This window comes from Stegastes partitus, unplaced genomic scaffold (assembly GCF_000690725.1).
Source record: "Stegastes partitus isolate 25-593 unplaced genomic scaffold, Stegastes_partitus-1.0.2 Scaffold471, whole genome shotgun sequence".
In the NCBI taxonomy this organism is placed as follows: Eukaryota; Metazoa; Chordata; class Actinopteri; family Pomacentridae; genus Stegastes; species Stegastes partitus.
The window spans coordinates 128,462-154,878 of NW_007578202.1; the positions used below are offsets into that span (position 1 = coordinate 128,462).

Below are 26,417 nucleotides of genomic sequence, written 5' to 3' on the forward strand. Positions count from 1 at the left end.
AAGTAGGGCCTCAGCCCGTGCCACTAATAATATTCAACCTTTTCCATGTTGCACCGTCAGCACGTTTTTGACATTATTAAGGCTCAGAATGTCCCATCAGCGTTGACTTTATATTCCTGGAGCACTGACTCACTCCTCTGTCCATTCATATGCAGATGAGTGGTGTTTGAGATTGAAGGCGCAGTGTCACATTTAACCCTTTAAACTCTAACAGTCACGAGCAGTTCACATCTGTCAGGCCACAATGAGCAACCTTGGACTCTGGATTAGAGACATTTGGGGGAATTTTGAAATGCAATAAGTCACTCTGCCCCCCTTTTACTGAACACATTTGATGAAATAAAGCACACTTCAGACAGAGTGTGGTCCCAGTGCATGGATCTCCAGGCTTGGAAGGGGTTAAGTAAAAGATCTGAGTAAATAAAAACCACTTTGTATGACAACGTGCATGTTTTCTAAAACCCCTCCTGCAGATCAAGGCCTGCTTCAAGGCTACCTGGTTGAGGGTCCTGCAAGGGCGAATGTCAGAGCCATCCAAGGCCCCCCTGGTCCCCCCGGCCCTCCCGGACCAGCTGGCTACAGCCGCGTCATCGGAACCTACGGCAATGTCACAGCTGACCTCATGGACTTCTTCAGAAGTGAGGATACAGAGCTATGATTTTCCACACGACGCTCTATCAGTAATGGAAAACTACACTGACTTCTGTGAGTGTAGCTGGAAAATGTTGCGTCATCTCGATTAAATCTGTGCTTTTGCTCTCCAACAGCCCATGGCACCATCCCCGGCCCTCCTGGAGTCCCCGGACCACAGGGAGACCGAGGCTACCCAGGACCCAAAGGAGACAAAGGTAACAGCGTTGATGAGACACTGCACATTACCAAAAGTCTTGTATTAGCGGAGCAACAAACTTAGAGCTTTTGTGTGATTACAGGTGATCCCGGACGCCCAGGTTTACCCGGAATACCAGGCTCATACTCTCTCCAGATCCCACACAGAGTCCAGAAGAGGGATGCAGGTAACTTGAGTTAAGATAAGACTTTAAACTACATCAAAAAATAACCATACATGTGTCTTATCTCAGTGTTCTTTTCATCTGCTGCAGAAAACAAAGTGGTCGGCCGTCGTCAGAGGAATCGCCGTCAAGCCAGAGGTGGCTAAAGGGTTAACGTACTACTGCAACATGTCACGTTTCATTTCAGTTTTTCTTGTCTTTTTTCTTAGGTGTTCAACTGTACCGATACAAGTAGTAAGAAAAAAAAAACAAAACTCTTTATTGATGCCATCTGTAGAAAAGTCAGTTTAAGAAAATAAAAGCAGCCATAAAAATGCATCAGTGTCTTTAACACGGCTTCAGTAGAGGTAGAGATTCAACTGCTGGTCAGTGTTTTCGTGACACAGACTTCATCTTTTTCGACATGTGGGTGTATAATGTTTACTTTGCTTGATTAGAAGCTTGCATTCCGACCTTTTTTTTTTCCAGGGGCAGCTTTGTTTAAGAGAATATATATTTTTAAGCAACAACTAGCAGCCGCTGATATTTTATTTGCTTTTTTTTTTTTCTCCACTGAGTGTCTGGTGTATTATTTTTTTTGTAACTGTTGTCGTATGAGGATTATATTGTTTTGAGGACTATATCAGTGCTAAATGCATTCATTTTTCATTCACCCCAAACAAATTACCAAACAACATGCTCTTTATAAAGCGTGAAGCTGGCGGATCAGTCAGAGTGAGGGTCAGTTCTAAACGAGGGTTATAGGGAACAGGTTTAATTGAAAGCTCTGTTGGTAAGGGAAGACATAAATCAAGTTGGTTGCATGGTTGAAAGACAGCGACTCAGATGATCACTCAGAAATAACTGGCTGGATTGTATATTTTTGTGTGAAAGCGCACTGAATTTGATATATATTTTCTTTATACCTTTAAGTGTTAGAAAGATTAAATTATAAAATGTTCCCAGATTATGTTTTACATGATTGAACTTATTGACATTTGATCGATATGTCTGAAAGACACAAAAAATAAATCTATTTTTGGATTTGTGAGTGTTGATATTTGTATGAGTAAATTGATGTCAAAAGGTGCCAAATAAACAGTCAATATTTTTATTTACAAGGAAAACAAAAAAAAAAGTCCATTTATAAAGACACATTAAATACATTTGATCTGACATCAAAAATGCATATACTAAGAATATACATTGTGGTAGAATGACACATCAAAATGCTGTAACTTAAAATAAAAAAATATCTGAACTCTATGGGTCGAATGGTGTAATTCACATGACACATCCTCTGATGCCTCCGATTAAAATCCAGCATTTGTGACAAAACACGAGTTGATGTCAGCGTACGGAAATTCTAACATGCGTTGATGGGATGCAGTGGCAGGACAAACTAATCTCGTGTTGTGAACCGTCAATACTTTGCTCGTAAAATACAGCGGAGGGCATCTCCTCACACACTGAAGTTCATACAGTTACAGCACTGGTCTCGACAAGAGCAACAGCTCACCGTGAAGAGCGATTACAGCAGCAATATATCAGGAATACAGGCTTAGAAAACAGAAGTGGTCGTAAAATACTAAGGGCATATCTGAAAAAAAGGTAAAATCGTAAGTAATTTTTTTTAAAAAAGCAAGAAAAAGATGCTGAAACGATTCAGTTGGAGGTTGAATAGGCTCGGGTGAGACAAAGGGCAAAGTTTACGACTGCATATTTTTTTTCTTTAGCTCATGTGGCAAAACAGTGCAAATCAACAGCTTTACATTCCTTAAGTTTCATAGTTTACAGCAAATCATTCGTTTGTGAGAATATCGCTCAAATTAACTCCCAAAAAGTAAAGTGATTTACTTTATATATATATATAAAAAAAATTCTTCAGGAAGCAACATGTCACCGGTGTGTTTAACTGGGAGATGTGTGTTTTACAGCACTGAAATGATATTATGTGCTAAATAAATAGATATACTTTTGTTCATTCATCTCTCCAGACGGTAAAATGCTCATGGTAAGCACAGCGTTTGATTAAACTTCATATGTAGGTACACACTTGCAACACAGTACATTCTTTTTCATTTGAACTCACAGCCGTATGACGCTGTTTTTTTTGACTCCCATGACGACATCAGACACTGCGCACAGAAGACTACACAGCCATAACAACGTCTTACAACTACAGACTGTTTTCTTTTGACTCCTCCGTACGTCTCCCTTCATCGAGATCTATTTTACATGCAGCAAAACTGAATTTCAGCCTGTGTGAAATGATTAAAAGAAATCTCTCGACATGTTGTGATCATGAGCGGAAATGATAACCAGTTAAGTGCAAAACATTCTGGGGGGGGGCATCGCGTTTACTGCAAGCTGTAGAAAACACAGGGAAGGGCCTAAATGCAGAGAGGAAAAAAAGAACATATGAGGCACTGGAGATCATTCATACCGTAGCAGGCTGTGCTTACAATAACTTGATAAGCATGACTGACCTTAGCTACCAACCGCAGACTTTTAAAATCTGAACATGCTCAAAAAAGTGCATATTATCTGTTAGAGGTTTCCCAGCAGGCTGAGAAAACTTGATTAAGTGAGGGAACGGTGTGTAGGCACGTCATGCTCACTAATGGTGGAATCAAAGCAGTGAGGACATTTTCATGTTTATCGCTAGCGGTCAGAGAAATGATGTCGATCCACCTGGAAAAGTCTGTGAGCGCAGCCGGAGTCTGTTGTGTTAGCACAGACACCCACGAGGCTATAAACCAGAGTTGTGCAGGTTTGGGATGGGGTAGAACTTGGATACTCGGCTCTGGGTGGTGGGGTTAAGGCATTCGGACTCCCCGCTCATCTTGAAGAAAACCTCCTGCTCCTGCAGCTTTCGTGTGAACTCCTCCTCCAACGCCTGCAGGGGGCAGCAGATACAAACAACTGAATCAAACGGTTTTAAAATTACATCACATGAAATCTGAGAATGTGTTTAGACAGTGTAAGCAGCAGCTTAACAGTGAACATTGTAAGACTGTAAAGAGAACTTGTCAGACATAAATCCTTAAGTCAAAGAGAACATGGACATTAAATATACCTTCTTCCTGGGTCTGAGCTTCTCTCTCCATTCCTTAATCTCTTGGCTGTGCTCCTCATCCAGCTCCTTCAGCTTTTGGGTTTCGTGTTCAATCAGAAGGTGGCATTTCTCATTCTGAAAGAGAATGTGGGTCAACAACACATCAGTCCTGTCCGCCGCTCACTTTACCTGCACTGGAATATCATGAAGCCTCGGCTTCTTCTAACATATAAATCACCAGGTGGTCTTTCCTTTCACTCGTTTATTATATTTCAAGACCTTTTACAATAACTGCTCTCTATTTATGATCCAGGTACTTAATCTTGTTCATGTCATCTCAGCACAGAAAAAGATCAGGAGAAAAAAAAACCCAATCCTATAATCATCTGAATCAGATGAAGGAGAAATAAAACAATAATTTATCACATATTATTTCAACTTGTTAGTTAAAACGTTACTTATATCAATCATATTTATTACAGACACTGTTTTTCAAAATGTCCCTTTTCTTTTATTTCCTTAAGTCACTGTTCATGCCTGTAGCCTCTCACCAGCCAATCATGTCCACTACCTCTTAAACTAACAAGCCCCTCAGCTGCTGCTATCTTTAGTCATTCAGTCCCAGCTAGCTAGAGCAGCACTGACGCAAAGTTATTCTGAGACAACTAACTAAAGGCTGCTTTAAATAACAGGGATGGAATATTTAGCATTTTTCCAAATATTGGTATTGTTTTTTTTTTACAAATTGATTCACAATGAATAAAGACAAATTAAAAATTGTGCTACTTTGGAACTGATTCAGCTGCCTCCGTCCGTCTTCAGTCAACACTGTCTGGACTTGAGCAATGTCACCCAAACATCACTATGTGATTGGCTGGACATTCTAACCTGCTTTGAATTAAACTGATGCCAAACATAAATAAACAAAGGAATTTCAAGTTTGTGTCATTCAGAATTTTTAAATGTTTACTGCAAATCAGTCCTGCAAAAACCATATCAGTCGATCCTTAGTAAAAACAAAAAACATACAGACGCAGTGTTATTTATGTTTTAAGCTGTAGCTTAACAAGGCTACACTGCCACTGATCCAGCTCGACTAGCTTGTGAGCTTTCGCTGTGTAGGATTAGTTTGGAATTTTCAAATTTGAAGCGCTCCACAACGGGCAAATGTAAAGAATGAGTACGGCTCGCCTCGATAAACTTGGCAGGCAGCAAATGAACATTTGCAACATCAGCAGGGCTTAACTGGATCAATAAAACAAAGAAGGATAAACAACTGCCAGAAGAGGCTGTCACACATATTATTTACATCAATTTAGTCAGACTATAACACACGGCCGCCTACTCAATACCATTAATGTTTTAAAAGGCCTGTCATTTACTGATACAGCCTTGTTAATGTTCTTTTTGTAGTTGCTGACAAATTGAGCGGCGTCAGAGCATCTACTTCTCGGTGAAATCAGGGTGTAAAATTCCCCAGTCTGAGGTCGGACTTTGAGAGCTGCTCCATCAAATTTTATGAGGTCCAAGTCACATCTAATGCAGCGTTAGTCAGCATCAAAGTAAAGTGTCAGTGTTATGAGCTAGTTCTAGTTTGAGCAACTGCAACGAAGGTCTGGTTTTGCTCTGTGCGGAGTTGTGCGTCTTTCTCTGATGGACATCTTTAGAATCAAAATGCTGCAGTGGTATCAGGCTAACTTTAGCTGCTGCTGTTAACAGTATCTCCCCACTTCAATGCTCAGCAATAAGGCATATGGAAAGCATTTACGGTCATGCTTAAGGTAAATACAGAATATATAGTTAGTGCTTCAGTGTACAGTACTCCAGTGTTAGATTTAGTATTCACAGCAGCAGACTTTTTAAAAAGACCAAAAGTGAAGTGTGAGTTTTAATCTCTGGCGCTCCATAAAAATGTGGTTTAAAACATGTAAATACGTAAAGTGTGTGTGTGTGTGTGAGTGAGTGAGTGAGTGAGTGAGTGAGTGAGTGTGTTCTAGCCCCACCTGCAGCTGCTGCAGCTCCCTGATGTTAGAGTCGCACTGCAGCTGCAGATCTCTCATCTGGTTCTCGTGTTTCTGGTGCTGATGGAGTCTCTCGTTCTTCTGCCTCTTTTCTTCCTGTGCAGCAAACTGGATCACACAAACAAAACACAACAGACAGCTGTCACAGCAATTCCTTAATACCACAAACATAGCAATAGGAAGCGATTTGTTGTTTTCGCACAAGGCTTGTGTTTTGGAAGGAGGTCTAATTGTGCCACAGTCAGCACTAATAATTACGTAACCGAGACACCTGGGTAGGGAGTCGTCCATTTCAAACAACACGCTGGTTGTAACCACAGAATCCTCTTGTTTTGTTTTACCATCTGCTTTTCAGATATTTGTAACTATTTCTTTGCTGCTTTTCAAGATGTTAAAAATTTCCTTCAACAATGTTCACTCATCTTTTGTGAACAAAACTAAACTGAAACAACATTTTGAATGGGATGGAGCCAAGTGAAGCTTGTAAAACAGGGAGTGGAAAGTTGCTGGAGAGAGATCCAGACAGGCTGGAATAATTATGTGTACTGTGTTTGTAAGGGGCAGCTCCTAGGTGTGACTGTTCGCCAGTGTGACACAGAGCTGCTAAAAAAAAAGGACGACGCATGTTCAGTCAGTTCTCCTTAAAGTGACAAGAACAAATTGTAAAACCGACATGGGCCACAGAGTGCGTACCTGTTTAATCTTTTCTCTCTCCTGCTCCGGGGTGACAGATGCCGTGGCGGTGATGCGAAGGCTCTTCTTGAACATGGCCATGCGAGTCTTGGCATCGCTGCGCTGGATCTTGGGCAGACGAACCCTCTCTTGAGTCTGTTTGTTCTTCATCTCCTCTATCAAACGCTGGTTGTAGCGGTGCATCTGCTCCATCTCCTACAAAACACACATGTGTGCCCGTAGTTTTGTGTTCAGCAGGGTATTTAAATTAAACAGTACATGTCTCTAGGAAGACTGCTCTGTAAGGCCTTACTTTCTCATGCCTCTTCAGCAGCTGGTGTCTCTGCATGAAGTACTGGTCTTTCAGCTGCTGCTTCAGCTGCTGGTGCTTCTCCTGCAGGTGGCGCTCCTCCAACTCCCACATGGCGGCCTCTCGGGCTACAAAACACACACGTGAACACACAGACACTAACCCATCAGACAAGGCTATGTAAGTATGAGTTAGCAAACATGCGCATGCATGTTAGCTGGCGACAAGTAGAGGGATGAAAACAAAACAGAAAGGCAGCACTGGCAGCAAGTTGGACAGGCTGTAACATGTCTAGTCAAACAGAACGTCTGTATTCTCAGTTGTCTGCATGTCACAGTCAGCATTTACACACCTGGCAAGCAGAGAAGGCCCCACTGACATGCACTTCCTTTACATGCTGACAGTGAACCAAAAGTAAAAGTAAGTTTTTTTTTTTTAGACCTTTCAGTCTGTTGTTGGTTTCATGTCTGCCAGACTTGAAACCAGGACAGGATGCTGAGTCGTTTGTCTTTTTGTCAGGTTTAGTGGTAACATAGTGCACGGATGGATTGATAGAAGCTGCGATAACTTCAGCCGTATTGTCAGCCAATCAGAACAAGAAGTCTCACCATGTTTCATACCAGTATATGAACCAACTATAGCAGTGTGCTTCAAACCAATCAGTGCTTCACTAACTTTAATATACAATTAGAACACTGACAAAAAACAAAAGCAAAACAATGATGAACTGCATGTCTCTAGAATCAGATTTTTACACCAAAAAAAAAAAGTGTCTGTCAAATAGTTCCTTCTCCATCTCCTACCTCTCATTAACTGCTGCTTGTGGTTGAGGCAGTCTCTCTCAATAGTCGCGATCTCCACTTTATGCTGCTGGATGATTTTCTTCAGAGCTCCATCCAGCTCTTGCTGCTGCTTCTGTAGGAACTCCTGCTCCTGAGGATTCAGACAGAGGAAGAGCAGTGAGCAACAGCCTGAGGAAGCCACGGAGTTCATACAGAGCCAAGAGGAGACGGAGAAAGCACAAGAACATGTCACGGTACAAATGCATGTTAAGTATCAAAACTGCCTGGATTTAATCATTACATGGTGTAGTCATCCACTTCAAATTCAGTACAACACAAGATGTCACAGCATCAACTAGACTCAGTAAAGGAGACACTCAGAGATCATGGATGGCAAAGATCCACAATGGAAGTGAAAAGAGGAAGCAAGAAAAGTTGACAATTCAGTAGAGAATCAGATTCACGGTTTTATGTAAGACAACATCTACATTAACATTCACATCGTCCAAAACCCGGCCTACATTATGCATGACTCATTAGGAAGCTGGAATTATCTGGTCATTTTATTTTCCTCTTCTCTTTATATTTCATTTAAGATGTTGTAATTATCTGCTTTTTACAGCAGATCTCTAATACCTTGCTCGTGGCAAATTCTTGGTCTCACAGCTATTACTTAACTATGATTAGACATAAGTGATCGTATAATTACACAGAAGCCACGTTATCAGTAGAAAGCCGACGTAGCATTAATATTATACATCTGAATCCAAATTAGCAAGGGTAAAGTGTAATACAATAATCAGTTTATGCACTATACAAGAGACTTTCATCCATCCTGTGAGGCAGTCTTTCTATATTTGGACCTTGGCTGACAGAGACAAACATGGATCCAGACAGAAGGGGATCAACAACTGCACCACCACTGCACATTCTGGACTCAAATCTAGTCTTATGCAAACAAGTGTAAAGCATTAAAAATACCATATAAAAATACACAGACCAGATGTAGAACATTTGTGGATCGGTGGAGGGAAAAATACGGAGCAGGAGAAGAAGAAAGAACCACTGCACAAACACAGTGATGGCAACACAAAAAAAACAAAAAAAAACCAACGCCGCCCATGCTTACATGTGTCGTAAAAATGTCAAACTGTACCATCACAATCCTGTCACTTAACTTCACACACATCTAAGTATGGGCCAGAGACGGGGAGGGGGGAGAGAAACGGGACGGGAGGAAGGGGGACACTTACATCCTGCATCTGAGCGTTGAAGAGTGCGCATGAGGACAACTGAAAAGACTGTATCATAACCTGGGCCACTGCCTGCGGAGGAGAGCACACAGCGCACTCGCCCTGATCAGGGACAGACAGCACACAGCAGGCTGAGGATCTCTCACACAATCACATCATCACCCGCACTCACTCGATTCTTCCTAAGTTATGTAAGAGATGGGTTTTCCGCTTTGGGAATGTCGGTGAGTTTGAGGCGCGCAGCACAGTTCTGGTCAAAATGTTAGGAGGAAGTCAATTAATTCTCGCCTTGTCATGCTTGAAAGCGTAATTCCAGCATTTCAGTTGAATCCAGCTCGCAAAAAAAAAAAAAAACAAGCAGTATTGTTACCTTCCATGCTACTGGCTCATGGAGCTGTTAATAATCTAAGAGTTACCATTCAGAGAGAAAGAGGGCCTTTGTGCACATGACTCATGTCTAATTCATTAAAGATGCACAGGAAAGCAAAGTTTGGAAAGAGCTTTCAGTACAGATGTCTGCTGTGGAAACAAATGCTGTGTCTGCAGTCGCTGCCTCATTCATTAATTCACTGTTCCCTGCATGATGAACGCTCAAGGGTGCTGTGAGGGAGCTGGTAAATTGAGAGTGGACACTTATGAGTCATCATCTCCACCACAAACCGTACGATCGCCGCAGAAGTGTGCGATGATATAACGGTTTCACATAAATAATCCCAGATGCAAAGATTAAAAATTGCACTGTGGGGTGTTGTTTTGTTCAGTTGGTTTTTTTAAGGATTAAATCTATGCACTGCAACTAACAATTATTTATTAATCCTAAATACCTTATGACACATCAGTGATTTAAATAATAAATAGCCAAAGTGTACAAGCTAGTACGGTAAAATCTACGGTAGCAAATAGGGAGTGACTACAGACACAGCCATGCTTTGTGTTTGTGCTTATATGTATATCTTACAAAAATAAATCAGGTTAGAGGGAGAGAGTAGAAAAAAAAAGGAGATAAGGACAGAAAAAGTCATCTCTCAGTCTTTCACAGAGTAAGAGACAGAAGGTTACGCTTTACCTCTGCAGTCTTGAGGAGCGATAGGTCCTCCTTTAAGCGTTTCATGAGCTCTTTTCTCATGTGTTTGGGTGATTGTCCAACCTCCTGCTTGGCCTACAGTGTGTGTATGCAGAAACTGGTTGATGCTGTATATTCTGAAAACCTAACAAAGCCGGCCAGCAACAGTAGGAGACATGCACGGCCCCACTTTGACAGGAGAGATACTGCATCCAGCCACCAACTGATTTCATGTCAGCATGCATAAATTCCCACGGCCTGCGTTTGATATTCCTTTAAACAAATCTGAGCTGTTTTTTTCTGAGTACAACAGAACTGTCAGATTGAACAGCACGTTAGATTCATGTCAAAAGAAAGATTTGACTGGTGCAAGGCAGGAGATGTTAGTCTGAAGAACGGCTCCACCTACATTATTCTGCATTCAATTAAGTCCCACAGCCATGAATATGATTATTTTGACTCTTGAAATTAAAAGAGTAGAGTAACTGAGTTGGAACAGTTTTCAGAACAGATAAGATTTCACTTTGGTGAATCAGCAGGTCAAATGTAAATTTCTTCAAATCTAACAACTCATCAAGGACTTGGAGTGCAACTAGCTAATATTTGTATTAATACACTACTATATAAGATATTGATTTTACAATTGGACAAAACTGCTTTTTTTTTTTTTTGCTTTAAATATTGCTTAAAAAAATAAATAGCTTCTGAATAATCTCATTACATCCACTAAGTGTTGCAGCTCCAATAAAGACTATTCCATATCAGTTACTCTGATGCAAGGCTTTTATGATTTCACCCAAATGAACCCAACACCACTTAGAAAAATCTTTCAAAGTTGGCCATCCCATGACCAAAGCCACCTCACACACTCATACAAAAGACATGGTTAGTTAAAAACACAGTTCCAGTGCATTTTGCATAAAGAACATTGCAACAACAACAAAAACAAACAGATATTTTTATCAGAAGGCAAATGCATGTATTTTTTTTTATCTAAGCAACAACAAAGTACATTGGATAGGCCTGAAACAACCACAAGCCAACCTGTGGTATGGTAATATTTCTAAGCACACTGCAAATAGTAATAAGTGGCCCAGAAACCAAATCGGGAGCAGCACGACCACCAAGGTACCATAACGCACAATGGATGCCTATCAGCACAACTGCCATAAATAAGCCGCGTAAAGCAGAACTTACAAACTGAAAGCACACCCAAAGCACCCAGCAAAGCATTTAAAGGCTGCTAAAGAGCAAACAAAGAGGCAGAAGAGTCTAATAAAGGCTGAGCATGAACGTATAACAAGCCTAGGATACATCATGGTAAGATATTGTGCTTAGCTGTGTTATACTTGGACTAAACTTCTTTTAAACAGTTCTCTAAAAATAACAAATAGAATCTAAGTAGCAAAGCATTTCTTAGGTGGCGACTAGAAGCCTTGAGGCAGATGAATAATGGATACAACAGCATGGAGCAGCAAGATCTAGGAGAAAGGTAGTACAGCCTAATCTGCTGCGATCATTTGCACACATACGGTATTAGGCAAAACAGCAGGGCACACCACTCCCATAGGATTAGTACGACAAAACCAAGTGAGCCACCAGCTGAGTTGTTAGACACATGCACCATTAAACAGCTCGTATACATCCCATGCAGATAACCCCTGGTTCCTAAAGTCAAGATCTACTCAGCCCACTAAAGCCACCTCCATTTAGAATCAGTCATGCAGGACCATACCTCTTTCTTCCGGTTCTTCAGCATGTTCTGGAACTTGGAGAGCTCCTTGTCTTGGTCCGCTTTGATGCGTTTGGCTTCGTCTCTGAGGCGACTGGTGTGATCCTGTTCCAGTCGCTCGATGGTCTGTTTCTGCTTCTTCTCAAGATTCTCCACTTCTTGGTCATATTGACGCTTCTTAGCCTGCAGAATCGATACACACTGGCATCAGCCTGACAGGATAGCTGCAAGCATTTATACAGTATGTGACTTACTATCCCAGGATCAATAAGGTAAACGGCATACGTATGTTTTTCAGGCTGTGCATACAGTTTTGGATGCTATTAACTAGTTGAAGAGAATTGCATTTCACAGTGGATGTTATAAAAGATGGAGACAAACTGGTGTTTAGATTTAGATGAAGCAGCTCGTTTCCTTGGAGTTGACCAAATAAAAAAACCCCACAACAACACACAAATAAATCACACTACTGCAGCGCAAACAAACTGACTCACAGTAGTTTCCTGTTCAAAGCGCCGGTAGATCTGCTCTCTCTGCTGCTGCAGCTTGTTGCTCAGCTGCTGCTGGGCCCTTTGCTCCTCTTTCTGAAGAAGGCGCAGCTCTCTTAACTCCTGCCGCCTGAAGAAACCACACCAGTAGTAGTTATTCATCTCGACATAACAGTTTATTCACAAATAAATCTACACATTTTCTTTTTCTTATTTTTATGGTTGCACACCTATTGTTTTTTCCTAATGTGCAACAAAAGATTGATTACAAAATAAATGTTTTTTTTTATTCATTTTTCATATAAGGCTATTCTCTTAATCTTGTTCTGGTCTGAATGTTTTTGAATCACTGGCTGTTAAATACACAGATAAATATTCACCTTGTACATGACTGGCACAAGGTTATGAACCCGATAACAAATAGTCAGGCGGCACTTGTACAAATAGTCACAGCAGCATGTCTCATGTCTTTAAAAGGCAACATGGGAGATGACAGTAATATAATGCAGCATTCATCATAGGAGATAACCCATCTGGCACTTGCAAAAAGCAGTGGGAGTTGTGAAATAAACGAGAACTATTTAAGGCAGGCATGTTAAATAGGTCACGTCCCACATTTAGACCAACAGTATGTCAAGCAGATTGGATACAGACGTACCTCAGGAACCTCATCTCCTCATTCTTGGTGTCGTTATCTGTCACTATCTTTGACGTCGTCACGCTGACCTCCACACCATCCACCATAAACTTTCGTGTCTTCTTCAGAGTCTTCTTCTGACGTCTTGACTCCTATAAAAAAAAAACAAGATTTTTGGAGGCTCAAATGATCAAAGGCGTGTCAGTAATATAATAATTAAAGCTGTAAGAGACTGTATTACCTGCATAGACACAGAGCCTCCTTCTTTGCTTTTGGACAAGAAGCTGGAGATGGACAGATTGAGGTCGAGGCTGCTGCTATCGGCAGCAGAGCTGCTTCCAGAGTCAGAGTCCTTCTCCACATCTGGCTTAATCACAGCAGGGCTTCCTTGCTCCATCTTAGGTTCGGAATCTGTTTCACTCTCAGGAACAGAGACAGCATCTTGGGAAGTGCTCTCATCTGCACGGGTCGCTTTCTCCTCATCTTCTTTCACAGGGACGTCTTTAGATGGGACCACCTGCTCTGAATCTTCGGAGGTGTCTTTGGCTTCATGACTAACTCCATTTGTGGACTCAGTTGGTGCTTGTTCCTCCAGTTCAACCTCCTCTCTGGTCTGATTCTCTTGTTCTGGCTGCTGTGGCTCCTCAGAGGCCTCATCCTTGGGTTTCTCTTCTGGCTGACCCTCTATGGCCTTGTCCTCTACCAGAACCTCAGTGGAGGATTCATCCACCCTTGACTTTGTGTCTATGTCTCCATTTATGTTTGTGTCTATTGAATCTGATTCTACATTTTCCGTGTCTATGTTTACATCTGTGCCATTAGCCATGTCTTCTACTCTGTCCTCTGTCACTTTGTGTTGAGGTGCTTCTTCATCCGGTTCTTTGCCTTGTTCTTCTGTCTGTGCCACTTCTCCTGATATGGATTCAGTTTTCTCTGGTGTTTCTTCAGGTTTCTCTTGTGATTCTCTGTTTTCTTCTGTACTTGCTTCTTTTTCTTCATCTTGTTTTACCTCCTCTGGTCCCTGTTCCTCCTCTGTTACCTGGGAGGGTTGATCATTTATTTTAATTTCTTCTGTCTCCTTCTGTTCTTCCTCTGTTTCTTGACCAACTGCGACAGATTCTTGACCATCTACTGTCTCTACAGGCTCTTCTGGTTGTGATACTACAGGCTCAGCAGGGATCTCTTCAGCTTGATTGCCTTCTGGTTTAGGTTCTTTAGAATCTTGAGAGACCAAGTCCTTTCCAGGCTCAGTTAGTCCAGAGGGCAGGTCTTCATTACTGGCATCAGACACCTCATTGAGTTTCTCCTCTTCAGTCTTGTCTACTTCACTTGTTCCAAGTCCTTCATCAGAAAGCTTATCACTGGTTCGGTCCTCAGCAGGCTCAGCCTCCGTCTTTTCTGTAACAGATTCGAGGGTGGAGGGGGTCGGTGGGACTTTGTCATCCTCTGAGCTGGCCACGCTGGCATCTGACGGCGCCCGCTTATGCCCAGGAACAGCCTGAACAAACAAAAAAATATGATAATTACAAAATCATCACATAATTTCAAATATATTTTGTTGTGTATCGTTATGCTTGTTGTATACTTCTATAGTGAAATACATACCAGAGGTGTATCGGCCTCTTCTTCCTCTTCCTCCTCTTTGCTATCCTCAATCTCTTCTGTGACTTCAGCTTTGGCCTCAGCGATGAGCTCTCGGAGAGGCCTGCTATCAGTAACACTGGTGACAAAAGGATGCTAAACAAATGGAAAGGGGAACAAGGACGGGAACAAAAAAACAAAACTGAAAATGACCTTTAAAATATGACAAATGTTTTATGACAGATTTGTATGCATTCAGTGGGTTATATTGTAGTCTGCAGGTGTACACTCTGTGATAACGGCAGAGTGTGAATGGTGCGAGGCAGCTCACCTGTAAAAGCTGTGGTGCGCTCCACCTATTGTCTACATTCTTATCAAGTGCCTTCCGCAGAAAGTCGTTGAATTCTGGTGACCTTTGAAGAATAAATGAAAAAAAGGGATTAGTTTGTTGGCAGACTAAGTGTCCCTGAGTCCTGCTTTGTGGAATCAAATCAATGCCATTCTTATTTCTGTTGCCATTCAGGTAAGCAGAAATAACTCATCATGAACTCACACACTGAACACTCAACATATCCTCATCTCCATTCTGGAAACATTCCAGTGCCACCTCTCGAGTTATCACCAGCACACCATCTTACCAGCGAGAGGGATGCATGAGTGTGGGCGGCTCGGACTTGGCTATTTTCAGCAGCACTCTCATGGGATTCATCTCGTGGTTGGGTGGTTCAATCTGTGCCAGCTCGATGAGGGTTACCCCGAGGGACCAGATGTCGGCCTTGTAGTCGTACGGACGGTCTTTGGAAGTTTCGCACATTACCACCTCGGGGGCCATCCTGCAAAATTCAGTCAGTCAGTGGGTATGTCATAGCATTAAGCAAATTATGGACTGCAAATGAATGTGTGGATTCAGAATAACTTTTTGATCCTCAAAGGTCATCTCGCTTTAACTTTTAAGGGAAAAAGGCTAACAAAGTAGGATGTGTGTGCATTTGATTCTGGAAGTTGAAAGATAGAAACCCTATTCAGTATCTAAAGCTAAGGTCAGCCAGCGTTTAACCTTTGAATTGCTGAATGAGGCTTCCTCCTTTATCCCACAGTCAATGCAGATTTATGTGACACTATAAAGAAAAATGATCACCCTTGCTGTGGGACACGCTAAGACAATTATCAGATGGAAATGGGTGAATGCCCTCTTGCATCCAGACGTGATGACTCACCAATACGGAGTGCCGATGAAAGAATCTCTTCTCTGTAGCGTCTTGGTATTTTTAGCAGACACCCCAAAGTCAGCTGAAAGTAGAAATAAATTATGATTCTTTTCATGACTGAATCAAGCTAAACTGTATAATAGCACAGTGTGAAACAGTGAATACACTACAATAGACGATTTAAAATAACCCATAGCAAAGTTCTGTAAGAGCAACACAATTACAGCTGAACTGGATATAAGCTTTTAAATTTGAGCTGAAAAAATGAGCAGAAAAGCCTCAATTTCCTTTTTTATAATACTCACAGGGTAGATCATCGTTCCCTCTGTTCTGTTACCTGCTATTTCAGCCCGCTGTCTTGTTCTAACATCACTTTGCGTTAGAGGGAAAAAGCGATCTATCATTAAGTCCCTGGTGACTGGCTTGATAATTATTGTTTGCTAGGCTCCATCATGACCCTCTGCCTACAGAACATGAATCATCAGGGAGCCAGCAGCTATGGATGCTGCAGCAGCAACATGAAGACTTTTACTTCTGGAGTGTTATGTAACCAATTCAGTGTATCACCAACTCCTGTACTTAAGTGGTGTATAAAAAAATACAGTACAGAAAGCACATCTCTTTGTTTTGTATCTTTTTGAACTGGAAGCCACGAGTATGACTCATTACAGTTTTATCAATTGTCACCAGTTTCCCCAAAGTCAAGTCATAAACAGATACACAACTGACTCTCCTTATAAGTGCTATTCAAGGACATACACCTAAGAGAGAAATCAACAGAGACCCGGCTATTGCTCTTAGTAGTATTCTAACATGTGCTTAGCTGGAACGCGAGTGATCTTTCTTTACAGAATAATCACTCACATTAAGTGACTTATTGTGGCAAACGCAGCGGCAAAAGATAAGAGATTTTTACCCAGTTTTACATCTCCTTCCAAGGAGAGGAGAATGTTCCCGGCTTTCAAGTCTCTGTGGATGACTTTGCTGTCATGGAGGTAAATCAAGGCTTCCAAGGTCTGCTTACACACCACACGGATCTGGGGCTCCGTCAGGGGTCTCTCCAGTTCTGTGGATAAACATGCACACACAGAATTCCTATGTGCTTATTTTATTTGGATAATATGTTGTTGTGATTCACAATTACAGACAAAATGGATGTAGTAGTATCAAATGTGATGTCTTGATGGTATCCAATAGCAACTGGAGAAAAAAACTCCACCCCTCCAGCGTGTATGCCTGGACAAATCTAGGTGAGTCAGACCACAGAATGCAGAATGCATCAACATCCAACAGTGAAGAGAATTAACTGGCATCTTCTTTGTTATGGTAATTCACGTGTAGAAGAGTGGTGAAGTGATTCTTCAGGCTTCAAAACAACACAGAAACTTCATGCACTAGAAGTGGACAAACTGCTCCTTGAAACCTGAGCTGCAATAATTATACACTTGGAATGGCCTCTCCAACTGGGGAGAGGGAAAAAAAAAATCCCACAGTGGAGGGTTCTGGATGGAATAAAAAGAGTTGGCACTCGAGGATGGAGCAAAGAAAAAGCCCCAGGACTTCATAGTGTTACTCTGTTTCCTTCAGTGAATGAGGGACTTACCCAGCATGATGGCATCGACTGCACCACCCGCACAGAACTCGATCAGAATCTACAATGGCAAAACAAAAGTGGAGCGATAAATAATACGGCAATATAATGCAATGAAGCCGCAATTTAACAATCTCACAGCACATGATTAACCTTAGTAAAGAAATGCAATCCAGGGTAGGTGAACAACGTGACCTTTCCAGGAAAGACATAAGCCCCCCATTCTATGTTATTGATTAGGTTGTGGAGACGTTCCAAGAACCCAATCAATCAGACAATAAACAGCCATACCGGGCATCCTCTACAAACACCATTTTCAGGACATTCTCTATGTTTTAGTCCTTGATGGAATGGAATATAAGTAGATGTTCTAGCTGCAAACTAGGCAATGTGATTGTAATTCTCACTTATTATATAGACTTAAAGCAATTAAAACAAAACAAATTTGTACTGTTTAATGTTCTGCTCGTACTGTATGTCCACATATGACTCACATCCAGGATGCTTCATCATCCATTCTGCTGATAAAACCATTTCCCCATTTTGGTAAGGAGTGCAGTATATTAAAAGATAAAGCCAGCACACTCAAATTTCTTTCCTGTGGTGAAGCTTATTTAATCCCTCGCAAACAGCTGTTTTATCTACTCGTACCATCTTTAAACATTTGTATTTGTACTGAAGAATCATGGGAGGGGATATACTCTGAGGAAGTATGCCAGTGGTGTCCTAACAGATTTGTCAATTGCAAAGTGGAAGTCTGCATAACGTATTCCTCAAGAAAGCCGAGTAGTTTCTGGGCGTTTTTTTTTTTTTTGTTGTTCCCGTTACATTTTTGCTTACTGTGGGGTAATTTTCATTGCATTATAAAATCCTGTACATCTACGGAAATGTCATAACTATTAGAAGAAGTGGAGAGAACTCACACATGTCTTTTGTGCAGTATAGCAAAGTTATAGTGCCATAAATATTCAAAAGTTAAAAAGAGAGACAGAAAGAAGTGTGAGTTTCTTGAGTTATTTACCTTGCAAAAATGGGGAAAAAAATTAAAATCAAATTAAAAAAAAACCTGGGATCAATTTGTGCAACACATTTATACGTACCCACAGGACTTACCAATACCAGATAAAAGGTGACTCTACATACTACAGATATTTCACCGCAGCCCTTTTTTTACAACCTCAATAAACTCTGTATACTACTCACTACTACACTAGAAAGATATTTCACTGGGCTGAATGTATCTTTCACCAACAACTTGCTCAGCTGAATAACTTTTTTTTTTTTAAGTTATGCAGCATTTATTTTATGGCTTATTGGTGTTTTATTTTTTCTGTTAATTTCTATAATTATTTTTTTCAGCTTGTCTTCTGTCTGCTTTGTATAAACACAACCTACAGTTCAGCTGAACAGTTCCTGAATTTTCGTCATGTAATTGTTTGTTGCTTCTTGGCTGCATTGAGTAGCGCAGAATTTTTCCGCAGCTTACGGAATCTGGTTTGTTTAAAAGGTTTATTTTTGGTGATGCTTTCAATGACATGTAGACCAAAGTGAATTTTATGAAATACCACAATTCTAACCTTAGATTTTGATAATTTTGGTGACAGAATCACATGACGCACATGATTAGTTGCAGGATTGTCCTCGATAAATGGGTACATTTCAGTGATTTTTTTCAAGATGACATGTCTTTTTAAACCACCGGCAGGTTGGAGGATCAGATGGTTGCAGCTGGAAGTGTAGACGACAGCCGAACAATTTTGTGGAAAATATCTTATTGGGATTTTTGTGGATTTCTGTGATTTGATTTGTAATATAATATTCTAAAGTCAAGCTTCAGTTTAACATTTACCAGATGAAAATGTGAGGTAGAATCATCGCGTAAGGTCCAAAACGTGTAATGTTTGTAATTTCCTAATTGCACTGTTTAAATGTTAATTGTTCAGCACTAATGTAGACCTGGGTATATCACTCAGCACTGCACAGATCTTCTCACACGTTTAAACCAGGTGACCATAACCGTACAAAGACCATTGATTCACCCACAGAACATCTGAGTTCACTATATGAAGCCACAGTGAATTACACGAACCCAACACCGTTCTCTAATACTGTTACTGAGATGTAAACCTGGACAGCTTCAGACCTCAGTTGTAAGAGCTGATGTAATGTATCTGACCACCACTTCATCTGTATTGGCTTTGCCAGCACGTTGCTTGGCAGCTCATGGTATCTGATGATACACAAAAATCAATCAAAGCTACAATCGAGCACCACCCTCTATTCAGGCACTCGAACAAAGAGAAGACACAAAGTGGCTATTCCTGTTCGGCATAACAATTTATCATGCCGTGAGAATCTCTCTTATAATTAAAATTCTTTGGATGTTGATAGGTGTGCACGACTCCAGATTTGCTGGTCATTAACTTGGTTTAATTTAGACATATTGCACACATATAAATCCTCTCTTTGTTAGCAACAAATTTTCCTGTGTAGAAAAAAAAAGGAGCCTATTACACATTAACTCAACATGCAAAGAGGAGGCAGTTACACATTCATCATGCTGCTTAAAGATGGGGGCCAGAGGGAAAACCTGCATGCAGCTCTGAATTATTCACAGGCACTTTCTCCAGCCACCCAAACCACTCCATTATCTTCCTATAGTTGTGGCCAGTCCACAAGGGAGAGCCACATGACACCACCTGCCAGGACCTAATTGCTCTGGGGCCTCTTACTGCACACAGAATGAGATCTAGTGACCACGTATTAAAACTGCACTTTCTGCTCATGGTAAAATAGGTTGATAAGGAAGCAGACAGGCAGGGGGCTGGGTTTTTAGAGAATTGTATTTCAACAGAAAGCATATTTACAGTTGTAAGGTGGGTGAGAAGAAGGTCAAATGTGGTCTATATTACTGGAAGCTCCAATTTTTAAGAGATTTTTTTTAAATGTATGCTGCGGAAACATTACTGTATTTATAGATAAAAGCCTTCAATGTTATCAAGATGGTGTGTGATATGTAATAGTTCTTCTTCTAGTTAATGAGCTGTGACTTCTGAGTGGTCAGGAAATCCTGCAGTCGAACATGCAGTCCCTCTCTTGTACAGCCTCTGACTGTGTCACATGATCGGTTTTAAAATGCTTGAAAAAAAAAAAAAGAAAGCACCGCTATTATCCTTTAATCGAATGACGTAAGAGTCCTCGGAGAAACAGCATAACAAATAGTGGCTTGTGATGAATTTGTGTGTCTCTGTGTCTGACTGGTTTGCTGCCTCGATGTCTCTTTGGCTTCAAATCAACATTAATACATAAAGAAAAAAAAAAAAAAGAACTCTCAGTCAGACACTTGGTTACTTACCCAAAGTTTGCCTTCAAAATAGAAGGCATCCAGCAGTTTGACAATGTGATGGTGGTTGCAAGAAGCCAGAATGTCGATCTCGACCATGTAATCCTCCAATTCATCCTCGGTCTTTGTGTCGATAACCTTAGCAGCAGCGAGAGTCCCATTCTGCTTGTTCTGTGCCTGCAAGTACCATTGACAAAATTGTAAATTATGGAGTACATCCTCGTAACATAAAATATACAAAACAAGACAGGAACAAGAGCATGGACGTTGTGTCAGCCGAGTGTGTTGGGTCAATATATTTCTGATATTGCTGGCTGTGTTACAGAACGGCCATTTGTCAGAGTAGCAACTGTAGAGTATCCATCACGATTAACAGTTTCACTTAAGACAAAAGCCTTTTAGGAGGCAAAGTAAATGCTAAAGGGCTTTATGGCTTGTGCAGCTTACAGGGCTCTCCTAGAGGACTGCATCTCCATAAATACATTTCATAGAGACTGATAACATGTTGCTATATATTGAAAGGGAAATTTTCTGGGGGAAAAAACTCCCCAGCAACCATTTGAAGTCAAAACATTTACAACACACTCCATCATCCTGTGACCTACTCTAGCAAAAGCTGTCTTGTGAAGCTTACTCACTTCCTTCCCTTCTTCCTTTCCTTTTACTCTCTAGCACCTAATGTGGGGGTAAAATATGAAGTGCGAGATTACACCAAGCACATCTATGATTTAAATGCTTTCTGATACTGGTTGTTATATTGTTAACCGACACTCCAAAAGCTTAGATCACGATTAGCCTGCACTGAAGAGACCAATAAAAAACGACCACAGACCCTGTGAAACAAGTAGCTGAGGAGTTATTTTAAGGCCAGCCCGAGGCTTAATGTTTATGGATACAGACACAATCTCGGGGAGTTAGGGAAAAAGAAAAGGGAGGGAGTGTTAAGACCAACCGCTGCAGAGTGTGTCAGACCCTATATTTACACAGTTCTGACCTGACACACTCCCAGCCTCTTTCCCTTTGTACTGGGCCGACGCCTGTCTGACACAGGCATCACTAACACATGTGCAGATTCAGTACCGGCTTCACGACGGAGAGGACAGCAATGATTTGTCTGTCACTGAGTTACTGAAGAGAAGCTTGTGGCCTTCAATCACATGAACACCACGTTTTACAGTTTGCTATTTACGCTACACTGTTGAGGGAAAAAAATGTGTTTGTGACTGTCATAATACTGGTTAAGTAACCCGTCTAAATGTCAGTAAATAGTGAGAATGGTAACTCTCACATCACTTCATGTGTGGAGGACCGCTGTCTCTCACATTATTGTATAACTACAATAACACAGTTATGTCAGGTGACTCATTGTGTACATAGTGTTATGTTAACTCTAAAAAATGTCTGACACACCTGTTCAATTATTAAAAGGGACAATACAAACCGTGCTCGATGCATGTGCGAGTTTGAAACTCTTCTCTCTTCCTTTGTAATGCACTTCAACAGCTGATTCACACTTTGCTGGCAATCTTAGCCACCCCGCCCAAAGGAAGCAGCCCTCAAACGCCTGTGAAATAGCTAATGAAATACGCAGTGTGTGTGTTGACAGTACGGTGACCTAATGGAGGGAACTTTCTCCGCTACTCTACATGCGGGAGTCAGTACATTGTCAGGTGCATATTTGCCTACATTTGCCTACTTTACAGCTTTTGTCTGAGAAGGCAGGAAAGTCTGCTAAGCTTTCGTCACCACTGGACAACGAGCTAACAAGACTAGGAAACAAATAATGGCAAATGAAAATTTATAGGCTATTAGCTGCATTATTTGATCAGCTCCAGGAAGGAACAACAGAAGTAGCGTGCACAGAAACAAAGCTGCTTCCCTGGGATTACTGCAAAAAGGAGTCAAGGTCTAAAGACACAGAGCTTTCTTGTGCAACTTCATGGCTACTGATTTGTATTAAACTTCTAAAAATCAATCAGTAGTGAGGCAAACTTCCAATTCATCTTCTTGAAAGTTGCCTAGAAGTAGGTGTATTAAAATTATGCTTAGAAATTGAACAAAAAAAGGAACTATTTGACCTCCATTTGACACTGGCCTTTTCAAACGGTGTTCTCCACCCAGAACAAATTCACACAAAGATAACGTGAAACGGTGACTAAGTCAGCAGAGATTACAGGATCTTAAATAGCTTTCCATGTAATGCAACCTTAAAATGCAAAATACAGCCACAGATATAACTACATACAAAAAAAACAACCTCTCTCTGGCTCTGACTTTCATAGAAAGAGCTGACAAGGTCCACACAGGCAGCACTTGTTCAGAAGCCAATTCATAAAGTTGTTTTACACTGTTCTGGCGCTACAGGTATTGTGTCCATCTGTACGTGTTGATGAAACAAACACACCATAAACCAAAGCTGACAAGCCACTACACTAAATCTACACACACACCTGCGCACCTGTCACAGTGTATGCCATAAACTAGATCCATTTTCACAACTGGCTGGTTCTACATGGCTGGGAGTGATTTTAATTTTAAGGACACCTGCTCTGGGGTTTGTTTTTTTTCTTTACTGTTATCTGTGTGTGCTATGATCTGTCACATCAACCTCAGACAATCCAGTTTGGCATTGGTGAGGCCATGTTTATTCTGTGGAAGTGAACCACACCTTCAACAGTTTTTTTTTTTTTTTTTACCTCGGCCAAGTGTAACTCAATGACATGGCAAAGTCATATTAAAAAAAAAGAGCCTGCCTTAAATCTACAAAATGGGATCATGAGAGTTGAAGCTGTCAGCTCCCTGGTCACATCTACTCAAGAGGGAGATACAACAAGGGAGCTAACAGTTAAAGCACAGCACTGAACTGTAGCATTCATTTGAAATGTAAATTGCTGAGGGTTAGTGGGCCTAGGTAGGTTAGACACCGTGGCCTGACTGTGCCATCACTGCTGTCACATCAGCGTTTCATCTTGTGACCTGCGAGCAACAACATGCAACACAATGGAAGCGAGTGTCTTCTTAAGAAACGGGGAGAAAAAGCAGAAGGCGGATGTAACCATGAACTTACCTTGTACACTTTCCCAAACGCTCCATCTCCCAGCTCCCCAATAATCTCCCAAATTTCCTCCGGATTCACATCTCTGTGCACATGCTCGTACTGCTTCTTCTTCTTATCGGGCCCTAACTTGAATATCTTCCGAAAATTGAAGAAAGACATCTTCCCTCAGATGTGAACTACAGCGCTGTGGATGCGGTCTCGTTCGGTTATTTCCGCCAAGAAAACGTAGCGGTTCCTCCCGACGGCGGAGCTCACAAATGGCTATCGGAAAAGGGGCATGCAGGCGTTAAATGAAGGCAGACAGGCCGGTGCTGGAGCCATTCAGCTATGATAATGTCAATTATAACTTCCCTCGACGGCGGTTATTCACAATCACATCGTAGCTAGCAGCCCTAACAGGACGCAGGCGGACGAGGTGAGGGATACAGAGAAGAGTTCGCTGTTCCGCAAAGGCTGGTGTTTCCGTTTCAGACAGAAAAAAATAGAAATTGAACCGCAAATATCGACCATATCATCACACCCAAGGCGACATTTTCTTTTTTTTTGCCGTTTCACGTTACCGAGGAAAAAACGGACAGTCAGCGGACCTCATGTTTCGGTTGGATGACCACACAGAAGTTAGCGGACCGGAGTCAAGCTAGCTAGCACGTTAGTGTTAGCATTTCCGCTAAAAACGTTCAAAATGAAACCCAACAATCATATTAGAGAATTCTCAAGTCGACATTATTTATATACTTTATTTAAAAACACACGTTGAGCTCAAGTGCTTTCAAATAGAGAAATAAATAAACTTACGAGTTTACCTGACAGGTTTAAATATTATGGTTAGGAGCCTACAATAGTATTAGTATGAAATATAAATATGCTTGACTAATTTAAATACAACCCCATTATTTTATACATACACAATGCATTTTTAGCTTACCAATTTAAATATCAATTTTCAGCAATATAATGTATTTAATACAAATATACCTGATTAATTTAAATATCGGTTAAAAGCTAAGAAACTGCCCATGGACACCAACAATTTTGAATAGTTTAGCAATGCTAATGTTGGAATGCTAACCAGCAGTCAAATTGGTTTATTATGTGTCTAAAAAGCTAACTAGTTATATTAAGCTAATTGTCTTATGCTACATTAGCTTGCTGTAGCACCTGCTATCAAGCTTGAATTCTTAGCTTGTTGTAGGCTAAGCATCCCTGGTGGTGTGACAATATTTTATTTTAATCTCAGTAATCTAAATATAAATGATAAAACGTTTTTAAAACAACAACCAGAAAATAATTCTGTGTTATGTAACATTTATGTAGCTGTTAAAATAAAATAGAAATGCATAATTTAAAAAAAAAGAATTAATTTTATCCTTCGGTAGTTTGAGGCACAGAAATAAGCAAAGATAATTTAATTAAATTAGGTTTCATTGCAGCAAATACATTTCATCAGTGTGTTAAAGGAGATATTTGGGTTTTTTTTGTTTGTTTGTTTGAGTAGTAGCTGTTAGACATTTAAGTCATTTTGACAAGCCCACCACTAGTTTATTTTTTTATGGCTGTTTTTGTGCCGCTGAAACATAACGACAGACCTTTACACTGTATGTTAAATGCTAACGTTTCCGCTGCCAGTGCGCCTGTCAGCAGTTAGCTTGACGCAGTCGTTTAGCGGCGTCTGTTTCCTGAATCTCCTCGGCAGGACGGGCTCTGCTCAGCGGCTCAGCCGGGCTCAGCCCCCTCGTCTCTACCACGCATGCCACTTGTGTTTCTGTCGTCATGAAGAGGAGAAAATGGTAGAAGTTGTTTTAGATTTTAACCCCATTTTGGCCCATTTTCTATTATAAACATGAAGTCTGTGTTTTAAAGTAGATTATGCAGGCAAAGTGATCAGTTCAGCTAATTTCCAGTAATTAATAGGCTGAGCTAAGGCTGCTAGGATATAGCAAGGATGTAATTCAGTCCAGCTGGCCCACAGCACATAATAACATTGGCTGACTCAACTCATTATAACTCATCCATGGATTATATAGTCCTGTAAAACACAACAGGACCTCTTCTTCTTAAGTGGTTATCCACATCAGCTTCATTTTAGCTTACGTAAAGATTCCCTAGGACACACTGAAATATAGACACAAATATTTTACTTTAAATAGTAATTTGTCTCAAATTTTAAATTTCCAGTAAAATAGTTTAAGTACTTGGAGATTTTTATATATGCATTTTAAATATAATGACATTTACACCTGCTTCCTCGTTGTGACGACACATAGTTCCTGTTGGCTAACACCATAAACCATAAAACAAGATTGTAGGTGGTCACAATACTTTTCTCTTTCAGCAAACTTTTTAAAAAACATGCAAATGTCTACGAAGATCAACAGACCAAAACACAATTGAGAGGACTTTAAGTGAAGAGAAATGGCACGTATCAATCAAACGTTCTTACATAAATATGTACAAGTGTCATTAGAAAATGTACAGAAATGTTCTATTTATATCAAACTGTTGAGTTACTTCATCAGCTCTACCTTTGAACATGTAGCATCCATGAAGCATATTACCATTAAAGTTGATTGAGTACATATATGAATATGAGTATAAAATGACAGAAGTGGTTTCATGTTTTTCCTTTAT

The 26,417-nt window shown here is 40.8% G+C and overlaps 2 protein-coding genes across 12 annotated transcripts in view; one reads left to right on the forward strand and one right to left on the reverse strand.

Annotated features, from left to right (window-relative positions):
* Positions 1 to 2,043, forward strand: part of col17a1b (collagen, type XVII, alpha 1b) — a 33,475-nt gene extending 31,432 nt beyond the window's left edge. For all 9 annotated transcript variants that reach the window (XM_008286807.1, XM_008286811.1, XM_008286810.1 and 6 more), the window contains 4 exons: positions 474 to 638; positions 768 to 848; positions 933 to 1,016; positions 1,104 to 2,043. In XM_008286807.1, the coding sequence (XP_008285029.1) occupies positions 474 to 638; positions 768 to 848; positions 933 to 1,016; positions 1,104 to 1,159 (386 nt within the window). In that variant the 3' untranslated portion in view covers positions 1,160 to 2,043. The remainder of the gene's footprint in view (positions 1 to 473; positions 639 to 767; positions 849 to 932; positions 1,017 to 1,103) is intronic.
* Positions 2,044 to 2,089: 46 nt separating this feature from the next.
* On the reverse strand, positions 2,090 to 24,409 carry slka (STE20-like kinase a). Of its 3 annotated transcripts, none has more exons than XM_008286805.1 (19): positions 23,799 to 24,409; positions 20,744 to 20,908; positions 17,401 to 17,449; positions 16,714 to 16,863; positions 15,807 to 15,879; positions 15,228 to 15,422; positions 14,921 to 15,002; positions 14,614 to 14,745; positions 13,250 to 14,506; positions 13,030 to 13,160; positions 12,378 to 12,501; positions 11,887 to 12,066; positions 9,089 to 9,160; positions 7,857 to 7,986; positions 7,057 to 7,181; positions 6,765 to 6,959; positions 6,054 to 6,179; positions 4,072 to 4,185; positions 2,090 to 3,891 (listed from the first exon to the last, which is right to left on the reverse strand). In XM_008286805.1, exons 1-19 carry the CDS (start codon positions 23,946 to 23,948, stop codon positions 3,745 to 3,747), a joined length of 3,597 nt encoding a protein of 1,198 aa, XP_008285027.1. In that variant the 5' UTR covers positions 23,949 to 24,409; the 3' UTR covers positions 2,090 to 3,744. The 3 variants fall into 3 exon arrangements, with proteins under 3 accessions (XP_008285027.1, XP_008285026.1, XP_008285028.1); XM_008286804.1 differs by lacking the exon at positions 9,089 to 9,160 and adding an exon at positions 10,155 to 10,247; XM_008286806.1 differs by lacking the exon at positions 9,089 to 9,160.
* Positions 24,410 to 26,417: the final 2,008 nt, after the last annotated feature.